Source organism: Ciona intestinalis, unplaced genomic scaffold (genome assembly GCF_000224145.3).
Source record: "Ciona intestinalis unplaced genomic scaffold, KH HT000049.2, whole genome shotgun sequence".
Lineage (NCBI taxonomy): Eukaryota > Metazoa > Chordata > Ascidiacea > Phlebobranchia > Cionidae > Ciona > Ciona intestinalis.
This window is the reverse complement of record NW_004190371.2, coordinates 232,807-251,021: the sequence shown is the minus strand read 5'-3', so window position 1 is coordinate 251,021 and position 18,215 is coordinate 232,807. Positions and strand designations below refer to the sequence as shown.

The following is an 18,215-nucleotide window of genomic DNA, read 5'->3' as shown; positions in this document are numbered from 1 at the left end:
GATTAAAACAATTATACGAAATATAGAAGCACATAAACCACAATTGTTATCTAAAATTTTAATAGTTTATCAAAGGTATTATGACGTAATCATCGTTACATTTTTAATCCACGATGAACGTGCGTAAAACTTTTCATTTGTTTCTACCGATTTAGATACGTCGTTTTAATAAATGTAATATCATTTTAAATTCACCACATAAAGGTTCCATGTGACATGATTTGTGACAAAATTAGTATAGTAGGTGTTAGGAAAATGCATTTTTTTAATGTTTGCATGAACCGTTTCGTCATTTTAGCTATTCGCCGTGTTCTCGCAATGTAACCGATGCGGTTAAAATAGAGCGCACGTTTATGTTGTCAATAATTACGGAACCAAGAAACCAAAGAGTATATTGTCGGCCGAACGTAAGAAAGTTGATTTTAATATAAATAGGATTTATTCTACTAAAAAAATCCGGACGTTTTTCGACGATCCGGACGGTGACATTATCACTGAAAAGGGGGTATTTTTACAATCCTGGTTGATAAATTTCATGCTCTGATTGAATATGCTTTTTGGGGAAAGGCGAAAAACTAACTTTCTTCTATTTTATTGTTTTAACTGTGTCATAAGCATGCGTTTTTAAAGCACGGCAAGAGTTCAAGTTTCCAAGTTCAAATTGGGAGATTTTACGCTGCTAAAACTGCTCACAACCGTGAAAAGATTCACGTGAATATCGGCACTATCGGTCATGTGGATCATGGGAAAACAACTCTCACAGCAGCGATTACCAAATGTAAATTGTTTGTTGTTGTTATGATCTGCTTCCGGAAATGAATGACTTACATAACTTTTTCACACTTTCATAGATTTATCTGAAAAAGGAGGCGCTAAGTTTTATTCGTATGAAAAGATCGACAACGCACCAGAGGAACAAGCAAGAGGGATAACAATCAACGCCTCTCATGTTGGATATGAAACCGAACATCGACATTTTGGCCATGTTGATTGTCCAGGTCATGCAGATTACATCAAGGTTGGTGAAATACATAAGTGTAACATTAGGGGTGCCTAGGGTGACATCAACATGTCACCCAAGCTTTTAAAATAAGTCATGTCACCCAGCTTTTAAAAGGAAGTTGCATTCACCACATTAGTAAAAGAGGTTCCTAATGTTATGAGAAAGGTAATTGCACTTTAGCACTGTCATGTGTGCAGGGTTTTTTAGAGGAATGTCGTTTTGTTATTAATTCCCTCTTTCATTATTTTAATGAAGTTCATCTTTTCTACCGTATTCGAGAAAAAGTGCTTAAAATTATATATGTATATACATATTATATTTCACCCAACAATTGAACCCAACATTAACAGAACATGATCACTGGCACCTCATCCATGGATGCGGCAATATTGGTTGTTGCGGCAACTGACGGGACGATGCCACAGACTCGTGAGCACCTCCTACTGGCCAAACAGATCGGAGTTGAAAACCTTGTTGTTTATATGAATAAAGTTGATGCCGCTGATGAAGAAATGATTGAACTGGTTTGTGCTTTTTTCCCTTTTTTTTGTCTAAAAATAAAGTAATACTGATGCTATGTTCAGGATTTGGTGCTACAAAATTCGTAACAGACAAAAATAAAGTCTAACAAATTTTATAATACAAGGGATTTGTTAAGCCTAAATGGCTTAGTCCCGCGGTTCCCAAAGTGGGCGCCGCGGCGCACTAGTGCGCCGACGCAACTCGTCAAGTGCGCCGTGAAAATTTGCAGAAACATTTCCAATTTAGCATGGTCGAGATAATTGTTTTGTATTAATATTTTATTGCAATATAAATTGTTGTTTTATATAAAAATCCAACGTGTTTGTTTAATAATAAAATTTAAAAAGTTTGTTTTCGCATTTCTATCTGTACAGTAGATTTGTATATTACGTAACAATGCCAATTATTTCTTTCGGTTTGCAATAATCATGTCCAGACTGTGGTACAACACTTTTCATATGCTTAAGTTTCATATGCTTAAACGAGCCTAATCTTAAAATACACGATAAAACTGTAAAAATGCGTTTTTATTTCTAAGACCTTTGGCTAAGTGCGCCGCAAACATTTTGAATAGCTCAAGTGGCGCCGGGTGAAAAAAAAGTTTGGGAACCACTGGCTTAGTCAGTCCCTTATTCAAAAGGAATTTGTTGTCACCTTACTAATATAAAATAAACTATTTAGTATTTAGCACACTTCATTGTTTCTTTCATAGTTACAATTTCATTATTGAAAAAAAACTAACTTAGTTTAATTGTTTATAATCTTTATCACCTCCAAATGTTTAGTATAGCATAAACTCAAACTAAAATAATCCAGCTTATTCATTGATTGATTTAATTTTAATTAAACAGGTTGAGATGGAAATCCGAGAAACTTTAACAAGTTATGGATTTGATGGAGAGAATACGACTATCATTGCAGGATCTGCTTTGTGTTCATTAGAAGTGGGTTTTATTTAAGTGATGCTGATTGTAGTTTGACATTGACAAGACTATTTGTAATTGTTCATATTATATAGTAGAGTGGGGTAAGATGGGACATCTTTTCATTCTATTTTCTTGTCCCATTTGGTAGTACGCAACTAGGGAAAAAACATTTAAAGAATGATAAAACTGTATCCTCACGATGCCCATAGACCATTGGCTTAATTGTTAGGCAAATTCAATGCTAGATACAGATACCGATAGGTGTCCTTGGGCAAGACATTCTGTCTAATCCCAGTGGTCACTATTTGGTTATAACACACTGAATGTCAAGGTAATGGTCAACTCTGGCCTAAATCTCAGATCCTATGATGTGTCACGCTGTAGATCCTCAGCCCGCTCTTATAAAATAGAAAAGGCCTTGGTTACATTATGTTTTGTAGTTGGTTCCATATTACCCGGATTGGTTTTAGTATGTCAAATCAGCTTTTATCATATAGGCAGCCCATGTTGCATTTACAAGTTACAACCAACTTACAAAATAAAAAAAACATAAAAAAATAAGGGAAGTAAACTATTTTCAGGAAAAAGAGCCTTCTATTGGTCGTGACTCAATAGCCAAGTTATGCGAGGCAATTGACACCGTACCAATACCACCTCGTGACCTGACAAGTCCACCTGTGTTTCCTATCGATAATGTTTATGGAATACCTGGAAGAGGTGAGTTATTTGTACCTTGTATAATGTTGTGTGTATGCTGTTTGTTGCTACCACTCTACCAGGCATATATTAAACTATAAAATGTTATATATAATAAATAATATCTGATACCGTCTCTCAATATGGCGGTACAAACAGTGGTAGAATCTTTTTTTATAATAATTATTCGCTTCCCAAATAATTGAAGTATTCTGTGTTTTGTTTTAGATTTTTTACTTCATTCATTCTGTGATTTTTTAATGTTTTTATAAATAAATATACTTTTTTTAAAATAACAATGTACACATTGTATGATGTATTGTATATAAATTGAATGTGTGTATAGGTACTGTTATTACTGGATGTTTAAAGCAAGGAGTGTTGAAGAGAGGAGATAGTTTGGATATTATTGGTTTCGGAAAATCATTAAAATGTTCCATTTCAAGTAAGTGTATATTTTGTGTAATTTTCATTTTAAAAACTTTCTTTTAGATAATAATGTTGGCAAAGAACAAAAACTTTTTGACAAAAATTAATAATATGGGAACATGTGTGGCATGTGCTCTATAAATAGAACATAAATAATGATTTCAAAATTAAGTTTTTAGTCATTTAATAACCATTCCAGTCTAAATCCCAAGTTACCTGGCCTTAAAACTTACAATAGAATATTATAGAATGTTATAGGATATTCATAGTTCTTAATCTCTAATTTTTTCATCAGGTATGGAAATGTTTCACAAAACATTAGATCGAGTAGAAGCTGGCGATCAAGCTGGAGTTTTATCGAAAGGTATCAAACGAGAAGAAGTGCGAACAGGGATGGTTGCTGTGAAGGCCGGCTCAATCAAACCAACAAGAAGTCTTAATGCTACGGTTGGTTTGAAACATGTGTTTGTTAGCGGTGGTGTAGTCGGTGGGGTCTCCGAGTCCGTTTAAATAAATGGAAAAAAAGGGTTTTCGTGGAAATTCTTTTTTTCCCTTTATTTTTGTTTTTCTAGCTCCGCCACTGTTTGTAATGGTATGAGCAAATGAATGAGAATTAAGAACCATCTGATTTTGATTGGATTGTTAAGCACAGGTGGTTACAACAAGTGACCGGCATTGTTTAAATTATCCTAACTGTCAATAAATAAAATTGAGAACCGTCTGATTTTGATTGGATTGCTATACCTAGGAGGTTAAAATTATTCCCAACTATCACGGCCTTTTACTTGTTGTATGAACCAGCCTTGTCTAACCCACAACTGTCATATGTTGAAAAATTTTGTGATTTTAAAATAAAAATTTTGGTTAAGGGAGAAACTGTATGATAGTTAGTTATTTGATATACATTTTAAAACATTTTTCTATTGTATATAAACAAGTTATATCATTCATTTTTTTTTACCTTTGCCAGGTTTACCTTCTATCTTCCAAAGAGGGAGGTGCAGACAAACCCCTTACACATGGTAGTGAACAAATGATGTTCTTTAAAACATGGGGGTGTACGTGTAGACCGGAGATGGAGGAATCAGAGGTAGGGGATTGCATGATTAAAACTACATTTGTTATTTGATGATTATTTTATACTATAGTTTAACGCTATGTTTTTACAATTTCACATTCAGAAAAGATTAATGTCTACATTGATTTTAAACAATGACAGTAATATTTTTGTGCCTAGTCAAACGCTATATATAGCTCTACTATACAAACTTGAATTACTTATGCCATTTAATTTACCCACATATCACTATGTAAGAAATTTTCTTAAGCCTTACAAGTACCCATAAATAGCACCGCAACATTGCAAATTTATCTCGTAAAAAAATTACACAGTTAAACCAAAATACTGCAGTGATTAACCATATGTACTTACGTAACAAAGCAAGCCATTTCAGGTAAAAATGGCATGTGTTTTAGCATCACAGTTACGCACCTTAATATGGTTTTACACTGGTGTTAGGTGTCTACACAAATAAGCAGAGCTGAAATATTTTGCATTTGCAACATTAATTAATGAGGTTCCTTATGTTTGACAACTATGAATGTAACTCCATTTAAAGCTTAATGTTTTACCATTCCAGAGAATGGTAATGCCTGGAGAACAAGGCAACATGCGGTTGACCATGCGTGTGCCTATGGTCATATTAAAAGGTGATCGATTCACTTTAAGGAGGGGAAACACCACAATCGGTACCGGTATAGTCACTGACGTCACGGAAGCAGATAAGCAAGACAATGCTGATTATTTCAACCCTCAAACTGGAGGAAAAAGAGTGAAAAGTTAAATTCAGCCATTTGTATTTAGAGAGAAAACATCTCGCTTCTGTAAATCTATGTGTTCGTATTGTTACTTGGTCGTTTGGCTGCAACTAAACTGTTCCCTGTTTTTAAGGCCAATAAACTTCTCCAAATTCGCCGTGAATTTAACACACATTGACAATATATTTGTTTCACATTATATTTCGCTGTGTTGCAATTTGTGAATAAGTCTTAATCATTTTACAGTGTGTGCACTACAAGTCTTCGTAAGGAATGGTTAAAGCAGCGAGGGGGTTCTGATCAGAGTTTAAGTAGAATGATGATGAAATGTATTTTAAGTAACAGTCAATTAGGATATCGGTTATAATGAAATTTAGGTTTGCATAGGCCAAGCGTGGCAGGTTTGCTCCAACTCTTGTGGTTTCTTATGGTTTGTCTTTGATGTCGGCGAAACGTTACACAGGGAAAATAATCACTCACAAAGTTCCGTATGTATAGTACTATAGTAGGTTGGGGAAAGATGGGACACCTTTAGCTCATAATGTCCAAATATCCTGACAGTCGCGAGAATACGGTTTTATAATTCTTTGAATATTCTGTGTTTACCACCACATTGTACGAAAAAATAGAATGAAAAGGTGTCCCATCTTTCCCCACCTTACAATAGGTATTATTTTGTCGGTGATCATTTTTCTGTATGCCTGATTTGAACTACCCTTATTGGGTTAGTTAGAGCAAATGGTGTCAACTTTCTTGCCTATAGGGCCATATATTCTCACAGTGGTAACAGCATCATCCAGCCTTGCACCAGATTTCCAGTGTGGTTAAAATGCGAACTATTAGTTGTTTTCACTGCATCGTAAACACAAGTAAACGACTATTGTGGGCCTATATTTCAAAAATCAAATGGATTTTCCGCATTTCCTTTGCATGATTTATTCCATAGGGCATGCCAAGTGCAGCAAGCTATGTTTCGAATCAGCAACCTTTTAATAAAATATCTGTGTAGATATTGTAAAACATACGAGTAATGTTTACTTTCGTATGTTAACAAGTAAAATGAGTAAATTCACATGCTTTGATTCAAAACATGACATCTGCGCAGAACTAAACCAATAATGAAATGATTTGGAAACTTTAATGTTTTTCCTTGTTGTGCACAACATATAAAGCGTAATTTTCGTTTGCCCATGGTATGTGTTGACTTGCATATACAAGTAGGAATTTATAGTGTATAGCGAATAAAACATAGTCTGGTGTAGGCTACAGTTACATTTAGAAAAACTTGCTGATTGAAGAAGCAGCAATTCCTGCGGCAACAAATAAAACGTTGAATGATTAACCAGCACGATAGGACGCACTTTAAAACAAACGTGCAATGTAACAGAAACTACGAGCAAAGAAATCGCATTGCTACAAGGCTAACATGGTGTATTTGTAGACGGAAAGAAGGCTGGTTTATCGGTTGTTACATCAAATTCGTGCAGGCAGTGGAAGGAGACGTATATTGAGTTATATTGCTTGGTTATATAAGACTAAATTTATTAAATATTAACGCCACGGTCAGTGTTATACTGTATGAGTGTTTAGTCAGATAATATTTACTTTCTGTGAAATGTTTGTATTCATAAACGATACGGTCATGACTTGTGTTAAGGTGTTATTGATTTAATACGACAGGTACACAGAGCTTTAGAGTCAAGTCAAAACAAAGTATTTCCTGCCTGCTCAGTGCTACTATATATCTCTCTCTCTGTAAAGTTTAAGTTTGTATAACATATAATGGGGAAAGTATATTTGATAAGTGGAGCTGCTGGCCGGTTGGGTTCAAGACTTGTTCGTGTGTTGTGTGAGAACAACATTGACGATGTGGAAAAAGTAAAACTTGTCGATCTTCGATTCAGTAAAACAACAAGACAAGAACAAGAGGAATATTGCAAAGGTGAAGTTTAATATTTGCTTTGGTTTGATACAAAGTTACGTACGTGGTAGAAACAAAATACCCGTGTTATAACGACTGTCGTTGCCTCGCCCTATGTCCTCGCCATTAGAGGAAAGTAAAGTTACATTCATTCGTAGATTGGTTATATCCACGTTATTGCTGAACGTTGCTATTTTAACTTTCTGTTAAAACATGGTGACTTTCCGCGGTGTGTCACGGCTATCTCTAGTAGGCCGTTGGTGTGTGTATGCCACTTCAGCGTATGCACTTAGTTTTAAGGGGAAATACAACCTGTGAAATATTTGAATCGCGTGGTAGAAACCTAGTATGGTAACCCATACATTAAAAATACCTGTAATGTCAGTTGTAAATTGACGCATATATAAAATTAGCCTATGAACTAAACAAAACTCACATTTTTTATCTTGAAGGTGTTGGTATATCGGCTGAATGGATCGAGAGTGACATCACTGATTACAAATCAATGACGTCAGCATGTGATGACGTGGACGTTGTGCTTCATCTAGCTTCGCGCATAGATTATACTGGAGAAATCTCGGATTCGGCGCTCTGGGAAACAAACGTAACTGGTAATGTTTATAAAGCTTTCATATAAGTGAAGTGACAAGTATCTCTTACAGCATGTTTATCATAAAAATCCACCAAAACAAACACTGTAAATTAAAAAAATCCAATGGTTTAAATTGGTATTTGTAGCTGCTATATAGGAATATACTCCTAGATAATTTTGGTCTCTTTCTAATTTACTTGACAGTTTAACCATGTTTAGTTGTATAATTAAAAAAATATCCCATACAAAACAGTAAAGCAGAAGTGCACGCTTTACTACAATGACGCTCCAAGTCCATTGGTTCTATTTTTTAAACAGGAACGGAAGTTGTTTTAAAAGCATGTCTCGACCAGAACGTTGGGTTTTGTGTATATACAAGCTCCATTGAAGCAGTGGGACCCAATTCTGACATGGATTCGTTTGTGAACGGCGACGAAGAGACTCCTTATAATCATAAACCAGTGATTTATTATGGAATCACCAAGACAGAAGCGGAGAAACGAGTATTGGAAGCTAATGGACGACCGTTGAAAAATGAAAAGGTTTGTGCACTGAATACACAGGAATATCGCATAATTGTAACCACTGTGCTTTTATCGGCGTATCGTTTTGGCATAGTAAGCTTAAGTCACTTTGGTGTAATATGGTTTTAGTATGGCAGTAATGCCATCTTAAGTAAAACCAAAAATTTAGAAAAAAAATTATGTTATAATTGGATGTTCAGAAAAAATAGTTCCGTCCTGTATACTTTTCAGGTGCTTAGGACTTGTGCACTTCGGCCTGGAGGTTTGTATGGTGAAAATGATCCAACGCTGAAAGAGATGATGAAACGAATTGGAAAGACCACGCAGATAAAATCCATAACTGCGTCAACTGCTTTGCAAGAGAGAGCATTCATTGGGAATGTAGCTTGGGCTCATCTTGTTGCGGCAAAAAAGATTCAGGTTAATAATATTAGAACGTTGTTATTTCATTTCTTTTATATAAGCCTGGTGGAGCATGTTTTTATTCTTCTTTCTCATCGCATTTGGTAGTAAAAAAAAATAATACAGAGTTTTATAACCGTATAGGCGCTCGACTCTTAAACGAGTGTTGTTAGTTGTCTAAAACACGATCTGGAAATATAAGATTGAGGAGCTTTAACGGCGGTATCCTACCATACCCCACAATACTATATAGGCCAACATGTAGACTTACATTACGTATATAACCCCGTTACGGTCTATACTTAACTTAAACGCTAAACATGCAGGAAACCCCGGACCTGATTGGAGGAAACGCTTACTTCATCGGAGACGATACACCAAAGTTATCTTACATCAGACTTAATCTTTTATTTTGTGAACACCTTGGGTATACGTTGGCAAAGCCGGAACCTTATTTCTCAATATGGATGTTGTATCTCATTGCTTATATCAATGTATTTGCCAGAAAGTTTATGTCGTGGTTCGGAATCAAGATACCGGTTTGTTAATATTTAATAGTCAGGAACTTTTCACCTATTTTCTTTGTTATAATGACTTATGTTACCGCCGCACTCGAGGACAGATAAGATCTATCCTTACGCATGCTGGCCTGCCCATGTATTGAGCAAAGATCATAGAAATCACGTTGGACTTTGGTGATTTCTATGAACTTTAGTATTGAGAAGGCCATGTCTTACGTCGACTTTTTCATTTCCACGTAATTTCTAAACGTTGCTATGTTTGCTGCATTACGAAACATAGTGACTTTTCGCGGTCTGTATATGACGTTTCATATTTACCAGTTGTGTGCAAATAAGATTCGTTTATTCTTGTTTCCATTAATTCGAATACCGGATTGCAGATTCTTTTGAATTCAGAGATGATCAAAATGGCGAGTACCATCTTTACAACCAGTGATGCCAAGTTTCGTAAACATTTCGATTACAAACCACTTTTTAGCTGGGAACACTCGTTAGAAGCTACGAAGAAGGAAATAGAAAGAATTGTTGACTCGCAAAGATAAACAACAGTCGTTGAAGAAAGAAGAAATCGTCGTACATGATGTTATAGTAGGGTTGGGGGAGATGGGACACCTTTTCTTATAATTTTCTTGTCTTATTCTGTAGTAAACAAAGAAAAGGGAAAGAGTTAATAAAACGTATCCTCACGACTCCTATAGACCGTTGTTAATTGTTTGAAACTCAATTAGGATATTTGAATATTATGTGCTAAAGGTGTCCCATCTTATCTTGTTGTACTATATACAAAATAATAATATACTTTTAATAAAGCTGATTATATAAACGTATTATTTAATGGAAACAAAAATATGCTCGGTATATGTATGATATTTTTCCTGTTTTTTTGTGCAACAAATTGTCAATAAAGTAGCACTATATATAAGATCCACAATTTATTGCTATAAAACCTGTATGTTTTTAGTTTACAGGTACAACGCAAAAGTTCTTTTCTAACTTTTTGTTTTATCAGTGCAATTTTGTCTTGCTAAATCGACTTCATCGCCCAAAACAGCTGAATTTTTAATGGTGTTGTCGTGATACTTTGCCGCCTATATACTCCATTAAGCGGGGTATATCATTTGTACTTGCTAGCATTTATATTATAACATCGCTCGATAAATTTGGAGATTTACTGCATCATTGGAATCAGATATAACTACGAACAAGCATGCTGGTATTAATCAATTTCCTGTTAATTTGCGTGACGCTGTGGTACAGATTGCTATGAGCTATTGAAGAAGTTATTACGCACTTACGAGACTTAACGTTCGCTTTTAGCATTGAATTTGCGAGTTTTGTAATTTAGCAAATACGCGTGTTATAATGATTGTTCCGCCATGCGAAAGAATATTTTACATTCACTCATTTAGTATATATACAAGAAGTTAATCTGATTTTGTTTTTTTACATTTAGGTTTCTTATATAGGCTATATATATAGTTTACTTGTTACTGCTGAGCTTAAATGGGGAAAGTATATTTGATAAGTGGAGCTGCCGGCCGGTTGGGTTCAAGAGTTGTTCGTGTGTTGTGTGAGAACAACATTGACGATGTGGAAAAAGTAAAACTTGTCGATCTTCGATTCAGTAAAACAACAAGAGATGAACAAGAGGAATATTGCAAAGGTATTGTTAGTTTTCGTTGAATTTTTTAATATGTTAACGATTGTTGCAAGCTGAATCATTTAGAATGCTATAGCGAGTTTATGCGATTAAAGTTAATCATTAAGTTATTTGAATGTATGTATACGTATACTTGTTCAAGGATATCAGTTTAATACTGTCGGTCGACGCTGGTGTCCTTGTCAAGCAAGAAGTTAATAATGTTCTACTTTATTTACCGTCGCATTACACACACGCACGTTTTAGGTGCCGGTATAACGGCCGAATGGATCGAAAATGACGTCACGGATTATGAAGCAATGGCGTCAGCTGTCAATCAAGTTAACGTTGTGATTCACACTGCGGCAATTGTTGATTACACAGGGGAAGTCCCGGATTCGAAACTTTGGGATACAAATGTGAGAGGTAATTATTAGAGCTAAAAATTACTTTATAACCGGGCAATATAAACAGGTACTCGACATACATGTAAGACAACACCTATAATCGCAGTGTATACTTGCGCTGCTCATGTATGTGTCATTTGTTAGAACTGTCAAATAATGGGTGCAAGGTTTGTCGCTGCTATTATTGTGGGGTATGTGTCCTTGGGCAAGACACTTAACGACAAAAAATAATCACTTGCAAAGTTACATACGTGATAACTCGTGAGCGTGCACAAGGTGTGTGTAATAAAGCACCGGTGTTATAACGACTGTCGTTGCCCATCCGCGTGATCCAAAAGATTACAAAATGCAACTAATGCATTTTCATGAGTGTATTTCTTTACAGGTACCGAAGTGGTTCTAAAAGCGTGCTTGGATCAAAACGTAGAGTTCTTTGTTTACACAAGCTCTATTGACGCCGTTGGACCAAATTGGGACATGGATTCGTTCGTTAACGGTAACGAGGATACTCCATATAAGTTTAATCCTCCAATATACTACGCCACTACTAAAAATGCTGCTGAAAAAAGAGTTGTTGCTGCAAATGGTCGACCATTGGAAAATGGAAAGGTATGGTTGTACGTGTTAGAACTGATTTAAGGGTGGGAGAAGATAGGACATCTTTTCATTCTATTTTCTTGTTCTATTTGGTATATAGTAAACAAAGAACATTCAAAGAGTTATAAAACTGTGCTCACGACTCCGAAGGACCGTTGTTAATTGTTAAAAACAAGATAAGGATATTTGGCTATTATGTCTATCATTTACTATGGATTTTTTATGTTTTTTTACGAAATATATCTCAATTCCTATTTAAAATGGCCATAGCGTGTATAACAGACTTTTTACAAATCTCCTCCCTTTTAGAAGTTTTTCTCTTGTGCGCTTCGACCAGGGGGAATATATGGTGAGAATGATCCAGTGTTAGAAGCTATAGTGTCTAGGTTAGGTAAATCGAAAGCCATAAGATCCGTTTGTGAACCAACCGCACTAAAGGAAAGGCCATACCTCGGTAATGTTGCTTGGGGTCATATTGTTGCTGCGAAAAAGATCCAGGTTTACACAATTCATTTATATATATAATACATTGTAGAGGGGGAGATTGGACATAATTTTATACCCCTTTATCGTTCTATTTGGTAGCAAACTTAGAAACCTTAAGAACTTTGCTTTGTTGCATAAACCTCGTGCCCGCTTATAAGTTACCACGCGTGTGTAACCTTAAGGGATTCACTGACAACCAATAAGGAATCAGTGAGATTGAGTACCTGGTCCAAGTCTAATCCGTATCGACTTGAGTAGTGAAATGCGCTGCATCAGATATAAATTATCATAAACACTAATTATGCAGGAGAAACCGGACCTGATTGGAGGAAACGCTTACTTTATCGGAGACGATACACCAAAGTTATCTTACAGCAGACTTAATCTTTTATTTTGTGAACACCTTGGGTATACGTTGGCAAAGCCGGAACCTTATTTCTCAATATGGAAGTTGTATCTCATTGCTTATATCAACGTATTCGCCAGCAAGTTTATGTCGTGGTTCGGAATAAAGATTAAGGTTCATTCAACTTATATTTACATTGTCAAAATGTTATGTTTAAATTGCGATTGATTTTTGTTTCAGTAAGACCTATTGCAACAGTTATATAGTAGGGAGTGGGGAAGATGGGACACATTTTCATTCCATTTTCTCGTCCTATTAGGTAGTATATGAACAAAAAACGTTTAAAGAAATATGAAACCATATCCTCACGACTACCATAGACCGTTAGTTGTTCAGGATATTTGAACAGTATGTGCTAAAGGTGTTTCATCTCCCCCCACCCTGCTATATTCCTTTTTGTTTTCCGCAGGTGATTGTGAACCCAGCTGTCATAAGGATATCTAACACAAACTTTACCACCAGTTATGAAAAACTGCGGAAACACATTGGTTACAAACCTCTATACAGTTGGGAACAGTCATTGGCAGTGGCTAAGAAAGATATGGAACGTATTGTTGAACCAACGTTTACCAAAGAGTCGTAATAATGCTCCAAATCGAAGTATCTTGCTGCTACATTGGTTAACACAAGCTATAGGCTATGCATGCAACCTAAAAAATGTTCCAACGCCACTGTGCGTGTTTTTAATTGCGTCCTAATACAAACACGGAGAAAATTTACAATTCTAAGTGTACTTTTACTGGGACGCTTTGCAAACGGTTAAGCTTGCCATTACAGTGCTCAAATTTGCTAATATGCTCTATATAAGAAATGAATAAATGAATGTAGTTTATTTATCTTCGTGTGGCGGGGCAACGACAGTTCTAACACCGGTGTCCTTTTCGTGCACTCCTCGTGCCCGCTATACATTGTGTTGCCCGGCGCCGATGAAGAATAAAAATATGTGCAAATTAGTTGCATCCACCACATCAAGTGCCATCCAGCGTACACGTGTGCTGTTAATACCCATAAAAGCCTTGTACTTCAAAATTGCTTACAGATTTGTGTACATTCCAAACATTTGAGCTGCCTTGTTGACTTAAACTGGTCGGGTACAAAGTCCAACAACCGCACTTTGGCGCTCATGGTCTGTAATATAGACATAACGGTCATAGTTTGATTGTAATGTAGTGTCCGTTGTCCGTACGTGTTGCACATGTGTGGGTGTATGGTAAAGTGGTAAGTACCAGATTACAGGTTATGTAGTTTTGAATGTTACAGATAGGTATATTAGCCTACAATACACACATTAGGTTAAAAAAGGATGATGATGAGTCGAAAGTCTTAAAACAGGTTCTTTAGTGGTTTGTTTTGCTGTTCTGTTTGTGTAAAATATACAGGGTAAAGTTTTTTAATTATTCATATTATCTATAGCAAAAGATTATGAGAAATAGGTTCCTTTTGTGGATGCAGTAATGAATAGGCTATGTATTGATGTATATTAATATATATTATGTGGTACTGGTCTTAGTTATTCAACTCTCACTAACTGTGTTTACATGTATTATGATAGGCAGAAGTTATAGTAGCATATGGTTTTAGTGCAGGATGGATAACGCTGCAGTTCAGTTTACTTTGGGGTCCTTGTCATCCTCTTCTGACACAGATGATGATCAAAAACAAACTGTTGAAGAAGACGAAACAACTCCGAGGTAAAATGAATTATTTTATATTTCTATTGTTAAGTGTTACCAAATTATGCTATTTTTGTTGATTATTGTGGACAAAGAATGTAACTAATGAATGCTGTTTTGTTGTCAAAATTCTCTTTTTATTTTTAAATTTTGATTCTCGCTATCGTATTTGTGGAGATAAATGAAATTTATTGTGTGTTTGTATGTTGCATGACTGAATGGGCTGACATCAAGATACTAAGTGTCAAATGTCAATTATATATTTATGGTCAAAAATATCTTTATAGTATTTGTTAGTGATGGTCAATTAGTTAGAGTTGACTGAAACATTTATTTTCCTGACATTCTGTGGCAAGAATATCTTTTTCACAAAAAAATACATACAGGCATTGTATGTGGTGTCATACCTCAAACAGCATTGTCGTACTTTAAACAGCATTGCAAAATGTAAATAAATAACCTATTTATGAATTTTATAGGAAGTTCACTTTTGCTGACTGCATAGTTTCCATTTATGTTACTTTATATGCCGATTGTCACTACCTTTGCGTCTTGCGTGCATAAGTTTCCTTTATTTTTTTTCAATAATCTGCTTGCAATCGTTGACTGTACCTTGTTGCCCTACCAAATGTTGCAGCCCTAGCATTGGAAATTAATTAATTGATAATAAGTTACACATGCTACACAGGTTGTTTATTTGACAAATGTTTGTAGTTTTACATTATTCTGCTGCCTTTTATAGGATCCACCTGTTATGACCAAGGTGAATAGACTTCAATAGTTTACAGTATTGTATACCTCCATATTAAATACACTGACGACTGAAATTACAGTTAAATATGTATGTTAATAAAGTGTGTATATTTATTTGCATTTGCTAAATTATAACTTTTACTATGATATGTTATTATTATTGTTTAGACATGCATATATAGGTTTTATATTTGCAACAGGCCAGCATGTGTTATACCCAGCCTTCATGTTTATTAAAAACCACAGATCCATTTGTAGGCGTAAATCTCATGTACTTATATTACGCGTGTATTGCCCGAATTGTGTGACCGGTAGATGGCGCTATGTATCTACCGGAGGATTTCAAAATACATCGTCGACCTCCACTCAGTTTAACCACTGACCTCAAGCTGTTTTGCTTACGCAGTTACTCGTTAGTTATTCCAAGGTCATAAAGTTTCAAGGTTTCCTGGACAAATTGGTCCAGGCTACGGAAACGCAATTTAATTTTATGCAGTAGCTCGACGACTCGCACCACTGTCCGAAGGTCGCGACAGCGAGACGCAGTAACTTTTATGACATAATTCGATTTCAATTGATTTTGGTTCCGCACGGTAGAAAAAAACAAATACCATCAAGCCCTATAACGCCGAAATAATTAATTTTAACATAATGTTTTCTTGGTGTGGTTTCCTTTTAATTTCCTGTGTAACACCACACCATTTGCGATTGTCATACAGCGTTATGGTTTATCACTGAGTGATTAATCATACTGCGTTTATTAATCGAACCATGCAAAACTAGACTGTGTTGTGTTCTTATCATATAAGCATAATTAAATATCCCCCCCCCATGTAACGATTAAAAGAACACTGAAGTCGGAAACTGTATTATAATTACGTCACATGACTTGTACCATAGTAACCTACACAACATTACAATACAAAAGTTTAGATAATAAAGCTATTTTGAATTTATAATTATTTTTGTAGCAACACAGCAGATTTGGCAATACGAGACTGTTTATCGAGGTAGGATTTCAACTAGGGGAAAACCATATTTGAAGCGGCGCAAATGTTCGATTAGTGTATGACATATATAAAGTATATTGCAACATACATCATAATTTGTTTTTTTGTTAACTTACAGTCCGCATGGGCTTTTCAATTTCATGACTGTATTTTACGACTCTCACATGAGGTGTCGCGCATGTGGTTTATGGTTTATTCATACGTATGTTATCGATCAAAATTTGGCCTTCATTCACCCAGACCAAAGTTCAACAGTTTTCGTTCCCATACGCGCGGCTTCAAGGCAGTTTCAAGGCGAATTCAAGGTTTCAGGATTATTAAATTGGGTTTCAGCCAGTTTATTGTAATTGAGTTGCAGCAAAAGCCTATTTATTCTGTTGTTACGTATCGAAATAATGGTTCGATGTCATGAGGCCAGTCGCGTAGGTTACTTGCGTTCACACCGCGTGCACTCAGGCGTGACGCCAGCCATTCGATCGGGTGTACTAAAGGTCAGTTAGTAAAATTCAAAACTGTCTGATGCGATTGGCTCAAGAGTTTATGAATAGTTGCTGATTATAATTCGGATAAAGTTTATATAAAGCCTATTTACAGTGAGAACGGATGCAGTTTTTCTAGCCTGCAGTGTATGTACAATTAACGTGTCCTAGTGTTATATTTCCAGGCTATATTATTAGCTATGTTTATATGCAGCTTATTTGCAGGAAGGAGTTAGGTTTAATATCCTTTAATATCGAGTATGACTTAACAATTGTTATGGTTTAGTAATGTTGTTTGTAAATACACAAGCCACCTATGTTACAATAGTCGTGTTATAACTGCACTGTTGAAGTATAGTAAACAAACAAAGTTGCGTGGTAGATACGAATAGACGTCAAGTTTTCATGCTACCTTTCCTTGTGGTTTGGTATGACCGTTTTTCTGGTTATCACGAGTTAAATCAGCTAGCAGTCGTGCAGTGCTTATGGCAATACCGCACTGGCCTTTGCACTCGAGATTACCGGAGCTACTTTTGCGCTGTACTTGCACGAATGTTTCGGCATTACTATTAGCGGCAAAGATCCAAACCGAAGTTGAGTTATTAAAGCGCGGCGTATAAGAATTGCCAGGTGTGGTTATAGTGGTTAGTGTTAAACTTTCTGCATGTAAACCGCGTATTTTCTCGATAGTTAGATAGGTAAGTCAAGTAAGTTCATTTACATTCAATTAAAAAATTCTCAGAAATTTGTACGTTTGTGTTGTATTTTATAAATTGATTGAAATTATACTCCACTGTGACCGATATTTCAGAGAAAATTTATTTCGAACAGTGGAAAATAACAACGAAAAGCGCAGATTCTGACGCAAGCATACGCCTTGTTTACGTCTTAAGTCAGTTGCGAAGGTTTATGTCAAAAAAACAACATTTTTCGAACTTTGGACTTTATTTTAACTTGTCAGAGATTTGACTTAACGAAGCTGTATGGTAGGTTTAACTTTGGACCTAGTTTGTGTAGAAAGTTCGGTTTAAAGTTTGTCACACCCTAAAGTTTAAAGTTTGCATTTAGTATCTTTCTGTATTTGTGAAACGCAGTAGCCGTATGCCTCGTAATTATAAATCGACTCAACGTACATGTTACATCAATAGTGCCCGCCTGTCATCACGTGCTATTCATGTGAAAGCTACGTATCTATCATACTGGTACGACACGAGACGTACTGCATCGAATGGCCGTCATTCGTTCTATTCTAATAGTATCTGCCGACAGATTTTATGTTTACTCGATTTGGTCCCTGGTGTGTTAGCCTGCAGATGTTAAGTTCCGCATATTGCTCATGAAGGTCAGTTAAACTAACTTATTGTGGTTGCTATTGGGATATACGGTGGAAAGCTAGTAGCTTACTGACTAG

The 18,215-nt window shown here is 35.8% G+C and overlaps 3 protein-coding genes across 7 annotated transcripts in view; all 3 read left to right on the top strand.

Annotated features, from left to right (window-relative positions):
- The window catches only part of LOC100180143 (elongation factor Tu, mitochondrial), a 7,047-nt gene extending 1,452 nt beyond the window's left edge, over nucleotides 1-5,595 (top strand). The window contains exons 3-11 of one of the 3 annotated variants that reach the window (XM_018815213.2): nucleotides 616-778; nucleotides 852-1,018; nucleotides 1,354-1,527; nucleotides 2,377-2,469; nucleotides 3,033-3,168; nucleotides 3,494-3,592; nucleotides 3,872-4,023; nucleotides 4,547-4,666; nucleotides 5,217-5,595. In XM_018815213.2, the coding sequence (XP_018670758.1) occupies nucleotides 616-778; nucleotides 852-1,018; nucleotides 1,354-1,527; nucleotides 2,377-2,469; nucleotides 3,033-3,168; nucleotides 3,494-3,592; nucleotides 3,872-4,023; nucleotides 4,547-4,666; nucleotides 5,217-5,420 (1,308 nt within the window). In that variant the 3' untranslated portion in view covers nucleotides 5,421-5,595. The remainder of the gene's footprint in view (nucleotides 1-615; nucleotides 779-851; nucleotides 1,019-1,353; nucleotides 1,528-2,376; nucleotides 2,470-3,032; nucleotides 3,169-3,493; nucleotides 3,593-3,871; nucleotides 4,024-4,546; nucleotides 4,667-5,216) is intronic. The other 2 variants (XM_009862832.3, XM_018815215.2) reach the window with 2 other exon arrangements.
- A 1,451-nt stretch (nucleotides 5,596-7,046) lies between these two features.
- Nucleotides 7,047-10,644, top strand: LOC100175469 (3 beta-hydroxysteroid dehydrogenase type 7-like). Of its 3 annotated transcripts, XR_003396652.1 has the most exons (7): nucleotides 7,048-7,336; nucleotides 7,768-7,926; nucleotides 8,226-8,449; nucleotides 8,663-8,851; nucleotides 9,160-9,372; nucleotides 9,735-9,984; nucleotides 10,526-10,644. XR_003396652.1 is itself a non-coding variant. In XM_026838024.1 (6 exons), exons 1-6 carry the CDS (start codon nucleotides 7,177-7,179, stop codon nucleotides 9,894-9,896), a joined length of 1,107 nt encoding a protein of 368 aa, XP_026693825.1. In that variant the 5' UTR covers nucleotides 7,047-7,176; the 3' UTR covers nucleotides 9,897-10,559. The 3 variants fall into 3 exon arrangements, 2 of the variants coding, with proteins under 2 accessions (XP_026693825.1, XP_002127558.1); XM_026838024.1 differs by having other exon boundaries at nucleotides 7,047-7,336; nucleotides 8,226-8,453; nucleotides 8,667-8,851; nucleotides 9,735-10,559; XM_002127522.4 differs by having other exon boundaries at nucleotides 9,735-10,559.
- Nucleotides 10,645-10,805: 161 nt separating this feature from the next.
- LOC100177791 (3 beta-hydroxysteroid dehydrogenase type 7-like) lies at nucleotides 10,806-13,855 on the top strand. Its single transcript, XM_002127543.2, has 6 exons — nucleotides 10,806-11,017; nucleotides 11,261-11,419; nucleotides 11,786-12,009; nucleotides 12,307-12,495; nucleotides 12,791-13,003; nucleotides 13,299-13,855. The coding sequence occupies exons 1-6, from the start codon at nucleotides 10,858-10,860 to the stop codon at nucleotides 13,470-13,472; spliced, it is 1,119 nt and encodes a 372-aa protein (XP_002127579.1). The 5' UTR covers nucleotides 10,806-10,857; the 3' UTR covers nucleotides 13,473-13,855.
- The last annotated feature ends 4,360 nt before the right edge of the window (nucleotides 13,856-18,215 follow it).

Excerpts from the sequence above, each read along its gene's own strand:
- LOC100175469 (XM_026838024.1), top strand. The coding sequence starts at position 7,177 with ATGGGGAAAGTATATTTGATAAGTGGAGCTGCTGGCCGGTTGGGTTCA. Across the intron at positions 7,927-8,225 it reads CTGGGAAACAAACGTAACTG|GAACGGAAGTTGTTTTAAAA; the intron begins GTAATGTTTATA and ends TTTTTTAAACAG. Across the intron at positions 8,454-8,666 it reads GTTGAAAAATGAAAAGGTTT|TTAGGACTTGTGCACTTCGG; the intron begins GTGCACTGAATA and ends CTTTTCAGGTGC.
- LOC100177791 (XM_002127543.2), top strand. The coding sequence starts at position 10,858 with ATGGGGAAAGTATATTTGATAAGTGGAGCTGCCGGCCGGTTGGGTTCA. Across the intron at positions 11,420-11,785 it reads TTGGGATACAAATGTGAGAG|GTACCGAAGTGGTTCTAAAA; the intron begins GTAATTATTAGA and ends ATTTCTTTACAG. Across the intron at positions 12,010-12,306 it reads GACCATTGGAAAATGGAAAG|AAGTTTTTCTCTTGTGCGCT; the intron begins GTATGGTTGTAC and ends CCTCCCTTTTAG.